Here is a 20,253-nt window from a genome sequence, read left to right as displayed (position 1 = left end):
ATTAGAGACTCAATGCAATGTGTCAAGTGCAATGTGAAGATCTATTCAAGGTGCCTATACATGGGAAGCATAGAAGAAGGTGTCTGTTCAACCAATCACAGTAAAAATGAGGCACTGACAGCAAAAAGGAGGAGGAGATGGGTTCCAGGGAGGTAGAAAGGGCATGATTTGGGAACCAACTTGAGGTAGGGGATGAGGGAGAAAGAGAGAAAGGGAGTTAGAATGACTTCCAGATTCTGGACTGGGACTGGGTGGTACTCTTCATAGCTGAGTCTCAGAAATTAACCAGAATGAAGACATAAGTACCTTAGGATTTCTCTCTGCTCCTCTCTTTCTGTACTTTTAAATTTTTCTCTCTGAAGACCAGTATCTTTTGCATCTCCCTTCTGTAGATGAAAACATTACTAACCATAGTTCCATAGGTCTCTCTTTCTCTCTCTGAATTCTGTAGTACTTGGAAAGGTCTCTGATTGATACAGCATGAGTCAGTGTTCCCCTGGTGCATCAGGCTGTGGCCACAGCACAGTTAGTTGCCCTAATGCCATTTTATTGTTATGACTGCTCTGGCTTCAACCATATGGTAGATGGAGGAGTGATTCTTAGAAAAAGCAGACATTGCTGTCTGTTGGGCAGACATCCCACTTACCTTGGAGAAGATGATGTGTTCTGTTTTGTTTTTCTTTTCTTCTTTTTTTTTTTAAAGTTGAAGTATAATTTACAGTGAAATGCACAGATCTTAAATGTTTAGTTTGATGAGTTTTGGTAAATGTATACTCACACTCAAATCAAGATATAGAACATTTCCATCACCTCCACAAGTCTCTCATGCCTCTAGCAGTCAATCCCCACCCCTCAAAGACAACCACTGCTCTGACTTCTGTCACTGTAGAATAGTTTTGCCTGTTCCAGAACTTCACATCAATGGAATCATACAATACGTACTTGGGCTTCTTTCATTCAACATAATGCATCTGAGATTCAACAAAGTTGTTGCTGTATCAGAATCCACTCCTCTTTGTTGCTGAGAATCTGTCACTGAATGCATATATCCCACTTGTTTATTCATTCACCTTTTGATGGACATTTGGGTTCTTGGTTTTTTGGTTATAATGGACATTTTTATACAAGTATTTTTATGGTTAGAGGAAAATTTATAGCATTAAGTGTTGAGACTAGAAAAGATGAGTTCAGATTTGAATAAATTAAGTCAGAAGTGAGGATAAATTAATTCAGGCAGTGAGGTCTAGGACCAACGGGAATATAGTCTAAGGCCCAGGAGAGAGAGGTGGGCTAGTTATTTAGATTCTGTAGTCCCTAGCCATTATTTGTAGTTAAAGCCATGGGAAGTCCTCAGGTAGACTAAAACGGTCCATGAATTAAATCCTGAGGAGTATCAGTATTTGAAAAGAGGATCCCTCTAAGGAGGCTAAGGGAAGCATGCATTTATCCTTTGTGTCGCCATCACAACGCACAGGACCCAACGTACAGTCTCAGTTCGCTAAACTTAAGAGAATGGGTGCAGAGTGCATGGTTATTGATAGAGCCTATAGAAGGAGATCAGAGGAGAAATGGCATGAGGGGTCGCAAAGGACAGAATGAGCTTGGTAGATTGAAGAGGAGGAGTGGTGCGGGGTAAGCACGACGGACTCCACCTTTCCTTAGATGGGGCCGGGAGGACCAAGCCGTTAAAGTTGAACGATTAAGTAGGGTCAGACTACGCAGGGCCTGAAATGGATGTCAGATTGAAGAATTTAGACTCCAAAAGGCCGGCTACCCCAGGAAGAGCCAGGGTTCTGAAGTGGGGCGTGAGAACGAGAGATTTCCTTCTGGGAGGTGCACTCTGGAGGCGGTGCACTGGTGGAGGCAGCCGAGGTGCTGCCGCAGGCGACAGTGCTGACTTGTTACCGGTGGTAGGGCTTTCCACTGGACTTTGGCTTTGTAGCTACTGAAAAGGAACAGTGCCGCCGGCTGCTGCTGATTTTGTGCCATTCCCTGACCAAGTGCTGTAACTCTGCTCCTGAGCCTTGAAATCAGACGACAGAGGCGGTGGCATCTGGCCGCAGCTGGGAGGCAGTGCGTGCGCGCCGCGCTGGGATGTCTGGCTGGGAATACTAGGGCAAAGCAGACGCCCAGCGCGCCGCGGGCGGGGCGGCGCTGCCGCGGGGCCAGGCCACGCCCCCGCTCGCCTGCGCAGGCGCGCTTTGGGGCCGTTTCTGTCAGGAGCGCACTAGAGGCCGGACAGTGGCGGGATCCGACGTCTGACTGGACCCGGCTGACTGAACTGAGCGCGGCAGCGGCGGCGAGGGCTGCGTGGCCCCGGCTACCCGCCAGGTCGCAGAGACTAGCAGGGTCTAGCGGGCAGCCGGCGGCGCAGGCACAATGGGGAACCGGGAGATGGAGGAGCTGATCCCTCTGGTGAACCGTCTGCAGGACGCTTTCTCCTCGCTGGGACAGAGCTGTCTGCTGGAGCTGCCGCAGATCGCCGTGGTGGGCGGCCAGAGCGCCGGCAAGAGCTCGGTGCTCGAGAACTTCGTGGGCAGGTGAGTGTGCAGGGCGCGGGGGTGGGGCGGTGGGGGTGGGGGCGACCCCACTCCGGGCCGTTCGAGCGTGGACGGCGGGAGCACGAGGCTGGACCAGGGGCTGCGGCGGAACGGAGGGAGGAGCGGAGGTGTCTGTGAGGCGGGCGGGGTCGTCCCGGCTCCGGGCATCCTCTGTCCCTCCCTGCCTGGCGGTTCTCCTGTCTGCCTTTCATCCTGCTATACAAAGCCATTTCCTCCTGGTCCTCCGGTCTGGGAGTCGGGGGAGGGGGTCCGCCCCGGGATCGACTTCCCCCGCCCGATGTGCACCAGCCCCGGGCAGCCTGGGTGCGTCGCGCGCCCGGGAGCTTCGCAGTCCCCCTCTGTTTTCCCAGCTCAATATCCTCCTCCTTTTCTAGTCAGCCTCCCGGAGGCTCTCGGCAAGGCTGTGGGGTATATTTCCCCGCCCTTCCCCCCCCCCCCCCCCCGAGATGCTTTCCTTCTTGCCCTGATTCTCGGCTCCTGTCAGCTGTCTACTGTTCGGGACAGTCGTCGCCTGCCCCTAGCAGGGGAGGCGGGGTACGAGGAGAAAGAAATCGTTTGTTGTGGTGAGGCTTTAACCCGCGACGCTTCCCCACCATTCTCCTCTCTAGAAGTCGAAGAATAAAAGGTGGTGTGTTCGCGTGTGCACCTATTCACAGATCCAGGCATATGTCAGAGAAACCGAGGCACAGACTCTGAGGGGGGTGGACGTGGACTTGTGTTGTCCAGGTGCCATGTCATTCCTGCATCATCTCGGAAGGGACGAGCATCTTTCTCGCACTCTCTCTGCGCCCCCTCCCCCCAGCATCATCTTCGGTTCCTTAAGCTTTTATTTGTCCTGCCAGCCTTCAAGTTAACACGCTGAATCTAAATTATAGTTACAGGTTTCGTAGTTACTCTTAATTCAGAAAAAGCTAAAGAATTAATTTTTAAATTGGGAATCAGCATTTTTTCCATTGAGCAATTCATGAGAGATTAAGTTACCTTAACGGCCTTGCCTGAGCAGTGTAGACATTTGCTAAGAAAAGCCCATTAGAAAGCATTATGAAAGCCGAAATCTGTTTTCTAGCAGTAAACCAGGTAGAAATGTACAACAGCCGAGAGAGTGGGCCAGAGAGGGTACAATACAGAGATTGTACTTTACTCTTTTTATTTGGTATTCAGAAAGTTCCTGTTTTTTGGTTTTTTTTTTCTTCTTTTTTTGTTAGTGTTTGGTGATGTGTAAAATTTAGATATTCCTATATCTCCTTTGGGAATGCTAGTATCCATAAAGTGTATATTCTTTTCTCTCAGATGATGCTCTGTCTCTCAGATGATACTCTTAGGGTTTTTGTTTTTTTGTTTTTTGTTTTTCTGTTGAACTAGAAAACTAAGAAACCCAACTAAAAAAAAGTAAAATTGCTGACGGTTGGTATCTTTGACTAAGTCACTTAATCACTTTGCTTGGTTTTATCATTAATCTGAGTGATGAGAAAAGTGATGGTAAAGCATTTTGCCTACGTCATCATAGACTTATGGTGAAGTGATGGATGAATATGTGATTTAAAACATGTACACAGAACAGTCACATACTTAAGGGTTTTACTCTCTTTGATTTATTGCCAGTGAAATTCACTAAATTTAAAGTGGTATCTATAGGGAAGGTGAGGTTTAGATGACAACATTTTTTGGGTTTTCAAACTCTAGAGCATTTAACAGTATGCCTTACTTGTCATTTAGCTACTTTTGTTTTTTAAACAAATACTTAAAGATTAAAATTGTAAGTAATTCAAATGCAGTGACCATATTTTATGCATCTTTCATATATTTAGTTGGATGAGTCTGTTTTATAAATGCACTTTTTGTGGCAAGAGCTTTTGAACCTAATGTCAATTTTATGCATGTATCTTAATTCTGTTCTTCAGATTTTCAAATCCTGAATATATTCATTAATGCTGTAATAAAATTGTAAACATTTTTCCTCATTAACTATCCTCATTTCAAATGAGAATTTAAAAAAATCTGGAAGAGTAAAATATTGTAGCTTGAACATTTTTTATGATAGAATGAAAAATAGGGACGTCATTTACCAGAATACACTAGTAATTTATTATACTTTTTAAAGCTTTACCAATAATTAATTACTGTAAGAATGTCAAGTCAAAGAAAAGGATGGACATAAAGGGAAAAACTCATTTAGTAAATATAGCAATGCTTTATTATCTGTAGAGATGACACCTGCCAGCAGAGCTTATATATTACGAGAAAATTAATTAAAAAGGTCATTTGACTTTAATAAAGTTTTCGGTCATTGAATTATTGAGGAATCTAATTTCTAATTATAAACCAACCTTGGGGAAAAAGGAATTCTCTATTTTGTTAGGAGATTCATCCTAGGTGGAAAAAACTACTCGTATTCTACTATAACCTTTTATCTTTTTATTATCCAGAAATTTTCCAATAAAGATAAGGTTCTTTTCTTTAAGAATGAAACTTTCCTCTTTTACATGTAGCTGTTTTCATTTTAAGACTCTGACCTCTGTGCAGTTATTGAACACAGTCATAAAACAAGGGGTCATTACTTGTATAAATTAAGCATTTGCTCATCATTTAAGCTGGTCTTCAAAATAATGATGCATTTTCTCCTTAATATTTAACATTTCATGTTTAGTGGACTAAACATCACTTCTCCTCTCAGTTTGTTTGTTTATATTGATTTTTTTTGACACCACTGAGTGAATTTGGATGTGAATGGGTTAGTTTATTTAACTGTAGCTCTAAAATCCAATTTTGGGGTGACAAGTTTGAGATTATTATGAATAAAATGAATCATGAATGAACTACTTGTTTGTGATTTTTCTTGCTGAAGTGATGAATTTACATATTAATGTAATATAGTGTGAGTAACCAGATTGTTCTTTTGGGTGTTCAGATGAGATATAATGCTCTCAGTGAGAGGCAGCTTAAGGTCTAATGAATAGAAGCTGAGACTCATGGTCTGAATATAGGGGTTCACTAGATGGCTTGGGGTCTGCCCATTGGTCTGGTTTGTGTACAGAAGAATTTATTCAACTACTTTTACACACCCCTCTTTATTTTTTAACAGTGCAGTGAGACGTTGATAATGATAATGGTCAACATTTATGGAGTACTTGTTATGTATCAGGTACTATTCTAGGTGCTTTTACATGGATAATCTCATTGAATCCTCATAAATCCCTGAAGAGGAGGGTACTCTTTTTTTTTTTTTTTTTGCGGTACGCGGGCCTCTCACTGTTGTGGCCTCTCCTGTTGCGGAGTACAGGCCCCGGACGCGGAGGCTCAGCGGCCATGGCTCACGGGCCCAGCCGCTCCGCGGCATGTGGGACCTTCCCGGACTGGGACACAAACCCATGCCCCCCGCATTGGCAGGTGGACTCTCAACCACTGCGCCACCAGGGAAGCCTGAGGAGGGTACTCTTAAGAGTTCTGTTTTGTAGAGGAGGAAATTGAGATTTAGAGACTTTGAGTAACTTGCTGAAGGTAAATTTAACATAAAAACAGTGGAGCTAGGATTCAACTTGAGGTATCTGGGCTCTATACTTGTGCTCTAAAACCTCTGTGCTGTATTAAACCCCCTCCATATTGAGATTTACCAGTTCCTCTGATAAATACTTTTAACTTCTTTTTTTGATCACACTTAAAATCACCACCTAAAATAATAAGAAACTGCTATGTTAATAATTTCATTCATATTTATTTATGTATGTCTATCTTGCCTCATTTCACGGAGGATTTGAGGCAACCCCTTAGGCAGAAACAACATTAGTTAAAAGATAAGTTTTTTTCTTCATATTAGACATTCTTGAAGGGAGCTCTCGGATATAATTGGGTTATTTATTTAAGTATGTATTGATAGGGAATATAACTTGTTTATAGAGGTGTTAAGTGAAAACTGTACTACTAGTTGCTAAAGTGTAAATGTTTTTTAATGACATACTTGTTAGAAACATTAGTTCTTTAATGCTTATTATATAGCCAGAGGATTCACATTATTTTCTTCTAACCTAAATGGTAAATAGACTTTCAATTTTGCACAAGTAGAATAGGTTTTTTTGACTAATGGGGATCAAATAAAGGATAAAGTGACTATGTTGAGGGGAGTACATTTCAATGTGGAATGTCATATAAGGTTTATTTCTTTAGTTGTGAGGTTTCTAAAGATGGGTATGTTGATTATCAAATTAGAGTTGTTTCACAGGAGAACCTTAAAAGTGAGCCATTTAATGCTATTGTTGAATGGACGTGACCAGATAATTTTTCAAAAATCCAAAGTCATTTATATGTCTTAGATAGATACTAATTTTTTTTTTTTTTAAAGAATAACCACTTCTGTAGGCTCTTTTATTTTTTTTGGGGGCTGTGTTGGGTCTTCGTTTCTGTGCGAGGGCTTTCTCTAGTTGTGGCAAGCCGGGGCCACTCTTCATCGCGGTGCGCGGACCTCTCACTATCTTGGCCTCTCTTGTTGTGGAGCACAGGCTTCAGACGTGCAGGCTCAGTAGTTGTGGCTCACGGGCCTAGTTGCTCCGCGGCATGTGGGATCTTCCCAGACCAGGGCTCGAACCCATGTCCCCTGCATTAGCAGGCGGATTCTTAACCACTGCGCCACCAGGGAAGCCCCCGATAGATACTAATTTATTCTTAAATCCTTTGACTGATTTCAAGAGAGTATTAAAAATTGAGGTAAGAGTTCTCTAATTGCAAGTAAGATTAGGCACAGAGCATGCATATTAGTAAACTTCTTAATTCAGAAATAGGTTTGTATTGAGGGAAAAGATTTTTAAAAATATCAAAGCATCTGAATTAGTGACTATTTTTCAACAATGGCTTCCAAGTATTAAAGTTATTAGGTAAATGGGTGCTAACAATTAAAATGTGATAATTGTTGAAAATCATACTTCATGGTTCTCAAGGGTCTATTAAACTGAAGTGTCAGAAACATAAACCTTGTTTCATCCAACAATGAATTGCTAAAACCTGAAATTACAAAGATATTTTTGCTGAATTCACATTATGTAATATACTTTTAGGTTATCATAAATTCAATTGGTAGGATTTAACTATAACAATCAACTTAATTATCAATAATTCGTTAGAAGCAATATACCTAGGTGAACTGGACTTCATAGGATATCTCTGTTTTGAAATTTACTTATGATTAACAGATATCAAAAAAATGCACTCCATTAACTTCTTTAAGAATGAAGTTGGGCAGGCGTCATCCAAAACTTTGGAGGAATGGAAACTTAGTAGTTAGCTGTTCTAGAAGGTAGGCTATTGGGCTCTCTACCAATGGGACATACATTTAGTATATTAGTGTTTGTCTTAGGTAGTAAGTACTTGGTGCTGGGGCTCATAAGTACAGTTAAATTATGCTGTTTTACTTATTATGATTAATTTTAAGAGAGGACTGCAAGCAGCTAAAAGAAATAGATGATTTTTTTCCTCTTCCACCAGAGCCAAGTCAAGAGAACTCTGAGCTAATGTACTGTATAGAACAATTCAATTTATTTTCTATATGGCCAAAGTTTTGCCTAAGTCTGCTTTGCTTTTTCTCACAGTTAGCATTCATTTAAAAATTCTAAAGGATTATGTTATAGTAAACACATTTTTATAAAGTGGAAGGAAGAAGGAGACCAATATTTGCTTCGCCTTACTTGGTTGCAGGCATGGATTCTGTTATACACATTCCATGCCTTCTGTAGCTTGTTTTCACATCCCCATGTTAATGAGGGAGGAAACTCAGGGTTAGAGAGACAAATAATTTGTACAAGGTCACATGGCTAGCAAGTGCCAAGCTGGAATTTAGCCTTGGATATGACTCCTATTGATACTCTTGAGAAATGTGGTCAAGGGAAGTCAATGAGCATATATTACTGAGTTCTAAGTATACTGGGTAAGAACGTAGAAGGAAGTATAAATGTATAGGAGCTGATGTATATATAAAAAGAGAACTGACAGCATAAGCTCTGAGACCACAACTTTCAAAGAGTTTGTAAAATGAAGGCAGTTGGGTATAATGCAAACTAAATGGGACAAAATTTTTACTATGTCACTTTATTTTTGTGAAAAAGAAAACAACTCTGAAAAACTACAATTCTGAAAATGAATTGTGATATAGTGGAAAGCAGACAGTATTTGAGATTTCGGTGTCATTTGGCAGTCGGTATCATTTTAGCTCAAGGCTGCATGTACTGAAGTATCGATGTCAAAGCAGGGAGTTGGTGATCTGTGTCTCAGTGTCTGACTTGACAACAAGGCATTGAATTTAGACTGTCACTTAATCACAAAGAACACTGTATGTTGGAGAGCGCCTGAGAGAAGAGTAGCAGGAAAGAAAAGAGGTTGGAGAGATTAAAAATATAACTGGATGCATTGAGATAGGTGGGATGGATCAGACTCACTAAGGATCTTTAAGGAGATGGAATTCTATTCTTTAAGAATAAGGCATTTAGTTAAAGTAGTAGAGCAAGTGGAAGACAAAATGTCAGGGAAAATGTTCTAAAGGCAAACCTGAGAATAGAAGGTATTTAGAAAGAAAGGAGGGTAAAGGCAAAGGGAAGGTTGATACTAAATGATTTGTATTATTGAATTAAACTGTTCCAAAAAATTAGAAGGTTTATTAATACCAGGTTGGCAATTTTGGTTTTTTTGGTCATAGCTGGCTTAGCTTTTTTAAAATCAGTAGTGAGGACTGGCTTTTCATTAGGTTCTGTAAAAAACTTTCTCCTGGTTTAATTTTGGTCACTTCTTGGAGCTACATTGGGATGCAGAGAAACAAGAGATTGGCCCAAGGTCAGAAATAGAATCACAGTTGAGTTTGGAACTTGGTGTTCAGAACTGGGAGCCCCATGGCAGTTCATCATTTTCTCTTCCTCCTCTTATTGTTTTAAAGTGCCTCCCTCTCATCCTCTCCACCTCCTTTTCCCATTCCATTCCATTGGACCACTCTTTCCTCCTCCTTGATACTCCCCTCCATTACTTTTCTTGATGGTAGACCAGCAATGATTTTTTTCCCCCCATACACAATAGGGTAAAGAGACAGGGAACAGGATTTTTCTCAGGCTTAGACCAGGTAATTTGGCTGAGATAATATATTCTAGAGTAAATTGTAACTTTTAGGAAACAGATGGGCCCAGGAAAAGACTACATGAAATAGTGGATGTTTTCACACAATATTTGTTTTTTGGTTTTTTTTTTTTTTTTTTTTCGGTACGCGGGCCTCTCACTGTTGTGGCCTCTCCCGTTCCGCACGCTCAGGCTCAGCGGCCATGGCTCACCGGCCCAGCCGCTCCGCGGCATGTGGGATCTTCCCGGACCGGGGCAGGAACCCGTGTCCCCTGCATTGGCAGGCGGACTCTCAACCACTGTGCCACCAGGGAAGCCCTTTCACACAATATTAATATTTTCACACCAGGTGGGCATATCTAGAAAGTTGTGCCTGGGTTGGTCACTGATTGACCTTGCTTAAACCGAGGAAAGCTTCTGAAAAGTTGTGTATGAATAAGTAATATAAATGGAAAGGTTACTATTTAAAGAAATGGGTGAGATGTTTTTAAAATTAAGATATATATTTGGGGCTTCCCTGGTGGCACAGTGGTTAAGAATCCGCCTGCCAATGTAGGGGACACGGGTTTGAGCCCTGGTCTGGGAAGATCCCACATGCCACGGAGCAACTAAGCCCGTGTGCCACAGCTACTGAGCCTGCACTCTAGAGCCCATGAGCCACAACTGCTGAGTCCATGTGCCACAACTACTGAAGCCCGCGTGCCTAGAGCCCATGCTCTGCAACAAGAGAAGCCACCACAATGAGAAGCCCACGCACTGTAATGAAGAGTAGCCCCTGCTTGCCGCAACTAGAGAAAGCCCAGGCGCAGCAACGAAGACCCAGCGCAGCCAAAAATAAAAATAAATAAATAAATTTATAAAAAACAAAACAAGTGAGCATGCTTTAAAAGAAATACTAAATAAGATATATATTTGGGTAGCAAATCCTTACCTTTCAGTTTGCCTGTTTAATATTTTTTTGTGTTTGTATTCTTTGGGTGAGGCCCATCAATGTCACAGAAATTATTTTAACAGTTTCAACAAGCATTAATGTTGCGTTAAATTCTTAATGTTAACAAGAAAGGCAAGATAATTGTTGAGGAAAAGGATGACTTATTTGGTCCATGAATTTTATGAATGATACAGGATTGCTTTAGATTTTGTTTTTCTTCTAACATCTCTGCTGAAGATTCTCTATTTCCAGGAGTTTGAAGTGTGTGTGTCTCAGTGCTTCTTTGTGACAGTGTCTTATTTTCATTTCCCGGAGCTTCAAGGTCATGATATCCCCGGGGAATAACACATACACACCTATTAGAAGTTAGTAGGGCTTCTGAAGGACCTCATTGTCTATAATTTCCTTGGCTTGAAATTGAAAAGACTAATTCATTTAAATAAGTAATTTGATGGGTACCTAATCTTACTTAAGATATTTGTTTTCTTAGATCCTCAAAAAGCCAATATTTGAAAAGGAGTCATCATATTCTGGTGATAGAGTGCCGGCTTTGCTGGTAGGTGTGTCCGTCCCACCGCTGACTCTATACTGGATACACACATGGCTCCTCAGCAAGGCACTGAACTTCACTGAGACTTAATTTCCTCATTTGCATTATAGGGACAATAATACAGACTTCATTGTTTTATGTGCGTGTGAGTTCCAAGTAAGATGATGTAAAGCGTATGACCCATAATAAGCATTTAATAAATGATTGCTGCAATATTGTGATTTATAAGAAAAAAATATATTTTGTCATTCACATGACATGTCATTCACATGGTAATTCTCAAGTATATTTGGTCTTTGTTCACAGTTCCTGGCTCACTGCTCCCAAAACCCTTGGAATTTCCGAAGTGTTGAAGGTGATAAGGGTGTCTTTTGTTAGGTTAATGAGGTGACTTTTGGAAAGCGCCCAAGGATGAGGGCCGGTTACCAGTGGAACCAACCACGTGATTAGAGAGTTGGAACTTTGTCCCATTCCCCACCCCCAACCTCTAGGGAGGGGAGTGGGGCTTCAAGTTGAATCAGTTGCCAGTGGCTAATGATTTAATCAATCATAACTGTAATGAAGCCTTCATAAAAAACCCCCCAAAGGACAGGGTTCAGAGAGCTTCTGGGTTGGCAAACACGTGGAGATTTGGGGAGAGTGGTGTACCTGGAGAAGGCATGGAAGCTCCTCACCCTTTCCCCATACCTTGTCCTGTATGTCTCTTCTATATGGCTGTTCCTGATTTATATATATCTTTTTATAATAAACCAGTAATATAATAAGTAAAATGCTTCTCTGAGTTCTCTGAACTGCTCTAGCAAGTTGACTGAATCAAGGAGGAGGTCATGGGAACATCCAATCTGTAGCTGGTGGGTTAGAAACACACCTAACAACCTGGGCTTGTGATTGGTGCCCGAAGTTGCAGGAGAGGGTGGTCTTGTGGAACTGAGCTGTCAACCTGTGAAATCTGATGCTTTCTCCAGGTAGATAGTGTCAGAATTGAGTTGAATTGTAGGATACCCAGCTGGTGTCCGGCGTACTGCTTATTGTCAGTGTGGAAAACCACCTCCCCATGTTGGAATTGCTACCAGAACCCATTTAATGGTTATTAGCTTTAGTCTTTTATCTAGAATGGACGTTTTCCAACTATTTTAAAAATAACAGTCAATTTAGGAGAGAGGATAGATAGTACTGTGCCTGGTGTATGATAATGCAATCAATAAATGATAGCTATTTAAGTTTTTTTATCTAGACTGGGTATTTTCTGAAACAAAAGCAAATTTAGGAGAGAATAGATAGTAATGTGTATTTGCAAATTCTCTTTTTTGTGCATGTGGGAAAAATCACAGCTGCATCAAAATACTAACTTTTAGATCAGACTAACTTAAAGTATATTTGGACCTTTTTAAAAGAAAGCATTGTCCACATTTTGCATAACCCCAGGGTATTTTTTTTTCTTTAAACAGATATATACAACATAAATCCCGTTTGTATACTCTTCCCTCCCAAGAGTTCCAAAGTACTTTTCATTTATTCTTTTATTAATCCTAACAATATCCCTGAGAGCATAGTGAAGGCATGTTTTATTAACTTCAATTTAGAAATGTAGAAGATTGAACTAGAAGAAGTTAAGTGACATGCTAGGGTTTAAATGGCAAATACCAGAGATAATGAACATAAGTAGAATTAATAACATTGAGATAATAGAATTAAAATGAATCTTGCTGAAATTATTTTCATATGTTCTAGAGGATGAATTTTAAGCAAAGTATTTGATTCTGTGATGTGGAATAAACCATTCTTAGCATATCTTTATCTTTTGGAAATGTTAGATGAAGTTGTAGGCAAAGATGGAGGTAGAAGTGGCAAAAACAACTGAGAGAGTCTGATTGGAGAAGCAGGACGACTTAGCAAGAATATGAGCTAAGACCAAGGAACAGAAATGATCTACAGACAAGGGATCAGGAGGTAAGATAGAAAAATAATAGTGTCTGGTGCTATTAGACCTTAGAGAAGTATCAAAATTCTTGCAGTAGGTGTTGAACTAATACCCAGTGACTCTATTTTCAATGGAAAGTTTCATATCCTGACTTGATTGACATTTCCACAACTGTTAACCTCCAATTTTAGCTCTGAGCTAGTTAACTAATTCCATTTGGTATTACATTATCTTTGTGTTGCTAGGTATGCCTCAGAAGCTTTGTGTAAGAATAGCTTTGGGTTATCCAGAGGAGGCTTAGAGCTTTGTGTGTATGTGTGTCTGTTTCTGTTACCTAGTTAATAAAACTGAGGTCCATTCTTTTCATATATTTAAAGGAGGAGAAAAGATTTGAAGAAAGAACACAGTGGAATCTTACTGCTGAGGGAGTTAGGAGTATTTGTGAGTTATCTAGTTTGAGGTGGATTTGATTTACACCCAGTGTAGGTGTTCCCTGGATGTTTGTTAAAGAACTACCGCAGATAAGCTGAGGCAACATGGCAGAAAGCAAGGAGAGCTAGGATTAGTCTGGTCTTTACTGTCACCCCACTGGTCTTCTGCAGCTCTCCCTGTCTGATTTAGAGCCCCTCTTCAGTGGTCCTCGTTCATACTTCACTGCACAGGGATCTTACTGTACAGTTGGTTGCCTTGTCTCTCTGTCCAAATGTTTGCAGCTTCCATGAAGTCAGGAGCTGTGTTTCATCGGTCATTTTCCATAACACAATGCTGGCATATAGCAGGAGCTAAATGAATGAACTAACTACGTGATTCTATACATTTATCCAAGCTGAAGCATATGTTCTTCATCAATAAATTGGTTGAGGATGGGGTGGATGTTGGACTGGATCCGAGGTTTTCAAACTGTGGATGTGACCTACTAGTGGGATGTGATATCAATTTAGTGGGTTGCAACAGCCTTAAAAAAGTATCAGAGTACCTTCCAGGTAGTGATGATAAGCACTGTATGGTGAAACTTTTGTATTAGTTGTGTATTTGTATATGTTTACCATGCAGCAATATAAAATGTATTTCTTACTATGGTTGTCCTCAAAATTGTTGAATGCCTCTGGACTAGATTAATGTTACCTCTAGTCATTTATTTAATTCTATATTTCAGTAGTAGGTTGTATTATGGAAGGCAAAATTCACACTATACTATTTCTCTAGGTGAGTTAAAATGAAGAAATTTTAATATTTTGTTAAATTGACTGTCTTTTAATTGAAAAAGGAATATGTATATGTGATAAAAAATCAGACATTTCAAGAGTGCGTATAGTAGAAATAGTAAAAATTGTCTTTCTCTCACTGAGGTTTCTTATTTATTAAGATGTTTCATTTAACCTGCATATCTGACATTATGTCTGAGTTTATATTTTCTTTATATTACATTTATTTGATTTTTGAGGGCAGAGAGAGTTTAATAAACTTGTTTGGTTGTAGGTAGATGATTAAACCAGTTGTGAAAGGATACGTTTGAAAATTCTAATAGCAGGTGGATTTGTTCACTTACTGAGTCATTTACAGTCATATTTTGAGAGTCCACTCCATGCCAGAAACTGTGTGAGGCTCTATGTATATAACAGCTCCTTCAAAGAACTTGGTGACTCAGAAGGGTACAGGATTGATATGCACCATGCTGTCGTTATCAGGGTAACCAGGCTAACGATTTTTATGCAAGGCATTTGTTAGAAAGTACTTGGCTGGGTCAGGATGATATCTCCAAATATCTGAGGACCTGTTAATTGGAGATTGACTCTATGTCCCTGGAAGACTGAATTAGAACAAATGGGTGAAAGTTATAGGCAGGCAGGTTTAAACTTAACGTAAGGGAGACTGCTCAACAGAATGGTTGAGAAATGGAATGAATTGCCTGTGAAGCAGTAAGTATTCCATCACCAGAAGGATAGAGGCTGGGGATTAAAGACTGACTGGCTTCTTGGCATGGCGTAGAAGGGAGGCAGGTGGAGCCTCTGAAGGTTCTTGACTTTGAAGATTCTTGCTATCACATAGCAACAGTTATGTGTTTATGATTATTATTGGAAATGGAAGTTTAGATAGAATTTGGGTGTCTTTAGAGGTACAGAGTGGTCTGAATGGTTAAAGGAAAATATCACATCTCTTTGGAGAGTCCAGGAAAGATTTCATCAAAGAGGTAGGGTTTGAGATGAGCAGGAGAGTCTAAGAATTTGATAAGTTGAGATGGGGCCAAAAGTCACAGATTGCAGCCTTTTCTGACCTCTCGATGACTTAGGGATGGTTCCCTAAGTTTAGTTCCATGCTGTTTAACTCTTCAAGGTTTCTGACTGACTTATTGTAGTTTGTGGTCCCTGAGGCAGACTGCAAACTCCTTACTGGTATTCCCCATAGTATCTTGCACAATTCTGTTTTATGTACTTAATTTTTATTGAATTTTCACTAAGAAAACTGTTGACCCAACTTAAGATGGGTTGGTACTGGGCATAAAGATCATGGCTTTTAGAAATACTTCTATTTGACACTTATGAGATAATATTGACTGTATTTGAAATAATGCTCTTAGCTTGATAAACTAATACTTATAGCCCATGTGCCTTAGTTTTTGAGTTATCCTTTCTCTCACCTGTACTTCTCTACTATTTTTACTTATTTAAAAAAATTTTAAATTAAAGTATAGTTGATTTACAATGTTGCATTAGTTTCAGGTGTACAGCATAGTGATTCTTTTTTTTTCAGGTTATATTCCATTATAGGTTATTATAAGATATTAGATGTAATTCCCTTCCATTTTTTTAATGATATAAATGTACTTATGATTCTTCTGTTTTAACATCTGCCCTCTTCAGCTGTGTTAGCTTAGCTCTTTCCTTCCCTTACTATCTTTCCAACTTTTACTATCTGAACTCTTGTTCTCTGAACCCAGGAACCAAGTAGATTTGAATTACAAGGGATAATTAATACGTGAAAGAATGGTCCATCTCAACATTTCCCAAAACAAGTATATAGATATGTGTGTGTATGATTTACCTGAGGAACTTGTCAAAATATGGGTTCCTGGGTTCCACTCATGGAGACTGACTCAGTGGGTCTAGAGTTAAACCAGAGTAATCAGTGTTTTTCCAGAAGCTCTGCTGGTGCTTCTGATAAGCAGCCAGATTTGGGAGCTACTAATCACTACTTTCACAGTTCTATTATTTCTGCAGCTGTGGATAAGGAATGAAATGTGTCTTCCTTTCCCATCAGTACACTGAAACTGCCCTTGCCAAGGTCACTGATGATCTCCAAACAGCTTAATTTGCTTTCTAAGTATTTCTGAAGTTAATCACCTATGTATGCTTAATTCCTATTACCAGTGATGCTTAATTCCTACAACTGTTAACTGAGTTCAAGTTATCATCATTCATCTTCTGGACTATAGCAATATACTTAATGCCTTCCCCATCTGTAACCCTTCAATCTAACTTCCACACAGCCATGGCATGATTGATATGAAATTAAAATTAAATGGTGTCACTATCTTAGTGAAAACTTTTCAGCTCTTAATGCCAATAGCATAAAATTTAAGCTTCTTGGCATGGCATAAAAGGCCCTGAATGGCCCAGCTTCTCCAGGTTATCTGTTGTGCTTTGACTGAACTGTGATTCATGCCCTACACACATTTACCATGTGTTTCACATTTCTTTGCCTTTTTCATGTGGACCCCTTTATAAGAATGGTATTATAATCTTGGAAGAACAAAAACAAAAACAGTAAAGTTGGAGGACCCACACTTTCCAATTCTAGAACTTACTACAAAACTGCAGTAATCAAAATAGTATAGTACTGGCATAAGGATAGACATACAGATCAATGGAATAGAATTGAGAGTCTGGGAATAAACTATTACATTTATGGTCAGTTGATTTCTGACTAGAATGCCAAGACAATTCAGTGCAGGGTAGGAAGAGTAGCCTTTTTAACAAATGGTGCTGGGGCAACAGGATAGCCACATGCAAAAGAATTTGGAATGCTATCTCAAACCATATACAAAAACTAACTAAAAATGTATTGAAGACCTAAATGCAAAAGTTAAAACAATAAAACTCTTAGAGTTTTAGAGCAAAACACAAGTGTAAATCTTGATAACTTTAGATTCGGCAGTGGTTTCTTAGCTATGACACTGGAAGTACAAGAGACCAAAAAAAAAAAAAAATATAGATAACTTGGACTTCATCAAAATTAAAAACTATTGTGCTTCGAAGGACACTACTAAGAACATGAAAAGATAACCCATAGAATGGGAGACTTTTTTTTTTTTTGCAAAGCATGTATCTGATAAAGGACTAGTATCCAGAATATATAAGGAACTCTTATAACTTAATAAAAAGACAAATAACCCAATTTAAAAATGGGCAAAGGATTTGAATAGATATTTCTCCAGTGAATATATACAAATTACCAATAAGCACATGAAAAGATGCTCGGTGTCATTAGCTATTAGGGAAATGCAAATCAAAGCAACAATGAAATATCACTTCACATGCACTAAGATGGGTATGATTAAAAGAAAAAGATGGACAATAACAAGTTTCAATGAGGATATGGAGAAATTGGATTCCTCATACATTTCTGAAGGGAGTGTAAAATTGTAAAGCCACTTTGGAAAACAATTTTTCGGTTTCTTAAAAAGTTAAATATAGTTATAATATCCAGCAATTCCACTTCTATGCATTACACCGACAAGAATGAAAACCTAAGTATACACAATAACCTGTACATGAATGTTATAGCAGCATTATTCATAATAGCCAAAAGGTAGAAATAGCCCAGATACACATCAGTTGATGAATGGCTAAACAAAATGTGATATATCCATAAATGAAACTTTATTCAGCCATAAAAATGAATAGAGTACTGATACATGCTACAATGTGGATGAACCTTGAAAACATTATGCTAAGTGAAAGAAGCCAGACACAAAAGACCACATATCATATTCCATTTATATGAAATGTCCTGAATAGGCAAATCCATAGGGACAGAAAGCAGATTAGTGGTTGCCAGGAGCTAAGGCAGGGTATGGAAATGGAGAATGACTGCTAGTGGGTATGGGGTTTCTTTTGGGGGTGATGAAAATGTTTTGGGATTAGATAGCATTGATGATTGTACAATATTGTGAATATGTTAAAAATGACTGAACTGTACACTTCTAAAGGGTGAATTTTATGGTACGTGAATTATATCTCAATTAAAAGAAAACCTTAGGGATTAGATTAAATCACTTCAGGAGAGGATATGTGAAAGAGGGGAAAAAGAAGAAAAGCCGAAGAAAGGCACCCTGCAAAGGGAGCCAAGGAGAGACCAAAGATGTAGCAGGTAAATCAAGAGGCTGTTTAGAACTGAGGGAAAAGAGCAGTTTTATTGGAGGGGTAGGAATCTCAACTTGGAGTGAGTTGAGAAGGGAATGGGAAGTAAGTGGGGACAGAGTGCATAGACAACTCTTCTGAGGAAAAGCTGGAACAGGGTTTGGGAGGGTACATTTTTTTGATGGGAGATATTAGAGCAGCGGTCCCCAACATTTTTGGCAGCAGGGACCGGTTTCATGGAAGACAATTTTTCCATGGACCGGGGGGGGGGGGGGGGGGGGATGGTTCAGGCGGTAATGCTAGCAATGGGGAGCGGCAGATGAAGTTTCGCTCACTCACTGCTGCTCACCTCCTGTGCGGTCCGGGTTGGGTACCCCCTGTATTAGAGCATCTTTGTTTGCTAGTGGGAATGATCCAGGAGAAGACATAGATGATACAGGGAAGAAAGACAGGAGGGAGGGTCAGGAAAGCCTTGGGAAAATGCAGGGGGATGGAATCCAGAGGTTCTGTGGTGGAAAGCCTCTTACAAGAGGAGGAGGGGCACCTCATCCATTGGAACTAAAGGATAAAGAAGTTGGTGCATAGAGTTGATAGGGGGAGGATAGGGAAGTTCCAATTTGATGAATGACAGCATTAGCTGATGGTAGAGTGGGAAGGAGAGGGAGGAATAGAAAGAAGAAGGGAAAATGTAGGCAAAGAATATCTGAGGGAATGGGAGTGTGAGTTCAGTAGAGAACTATATTCAAAATGTATATGAAATTGTCCTTTTCATAAGTCAAAAACAAGTGGATTTTCTAAAATGCAAGTTTTGTCGTTACTCTACTGTTAAAGTCTCTGTTACCCAGCTTTTTAGCATGATACACTGTTTCACTCATGATCTGCCATCTGCCTCTCTCCATTCTCCTCTTCTGCTGCTCCTCCTGTTCACCGTGGTGTTCAGTCCTGCTGAACTACTTAGAGTTCCTAGAAAAAGCATCAAGGCCTTTCATGTCTCCATAGCTTAACACATCTTCCTATCTACCTGGAAAGCTCTTTGGGTTCCCTTTTGCCTGCCTAACTTGACTTACTTTTCAAGATACAGCTTTCATCTCTTCTTGGAAGCCTTCACTAAACTCACAGGTAGAAGATATTCACTAAATGTATGTTGAAAGACTGGAGATTCTTAGAGCTCTGTTGAACTGATGATGAGCTCTTTGAATAAAGAAGAATTATCCAGAAAGGCAGTGTTGTGTGTACAAAAAGCCAAGGGCTCTTGAACTTTTGTGGCTTCCTAAGTTTGCATTTGCAAAGTCTTCATTTTCAAAGTCTAAAAAGTCTAAATGTCTAGGACATAGGACATAGACTCCTCAATAAATGAGCTTTAAAAATAGTGCTTAAGCAAAGAGTTACATGTAGCAAAACATGCCCAAGAGATGGTCTCCATGCAAGGATCACAAGGACATTTGCTTTATTTAAAATGCTGCATTTTTTTTGGCATAACATTTAAGACAGATTTTGAAAGACCTATAATGAAAGCTGTTTTTCCAAAAGGTAATGTTTCTTCACAATGACTTGTAGGTTCCCTGGTTTGGACCCATGGATGGGTGAATGGAGGAATACATTTGGCGTAGAAGGAAAATATGTATATTTGGACCTAACCTGCATATTTTCCATTAAGGTCTCCAGCTGCTTGAGCATTAAGGAGTTGTGCCAGTGAGGAGGACAGGACCTGGTAACTGGTTGAAAGGAGCTAACAGAGCTTATGATAAGGCTTGCCAGGGCAGAGGACAAACTCCCAGTTGTCCATAGAACAGACAGGACTTGTGGAAACATAGTGTTAAGTGGAGGCCCCTGAGCTTGGAAAAGGG

General features: G+C 39.9%; 1 protein-coding gene across 5 annotated transcripts in view; it reads left to right on the top strand.

Annotated features, from left to right (window-relative positions):
- The first annotated feature begins 2,218 nt into the window (after nt 1–2,218).
- DNM3 (dynamin 3) overlaps nt 2,219–20,253 on the top strand; it is a 571,656-nt gene continuing 553,621 nt past the window's right edge. For 4 of the 5 annotated variants that reach the window (XM_027086312.1, XM_027086311.1, XM_027086314.1 and 1 more), the window contains exon 1: nt 2,238–2,540. In XM_027086312.1, the coding sequence (XP_026942113.1) occupies nt 2,380–2,540 (161 nt within the window). In that variant the 5' untranslated portion in view covers nt 2,238–2,379. Of the gene's footprint in view, nt 2,541–20,253 lie in introns of all 5 variants that reach the window. The other variant, XM_027086315.1, reaches the window with a different exon arrangement.

Source organism: Aethalodelphis obliquidens, unplaced genomic scaffold, assembly GCF_003676395.1.
Source record: "Aethalodelphis obliquidens isolate GAN/ISIS:26980383/991018 unplaced genomic scaffold, ASM367639v1 scaffold55, whole genome shotgun sequence".
NCBI lineage: Eukaryota > Metazoa > Chordata > Mammalia > Artiodactyla > Delphinidae > Aethalodelphis > Aethalodelphis obliquidens.
Note: the sequence above shows the minus strand (reverse complement) of the source record. Positions and strands in the feature narration are given on the sequence as shown.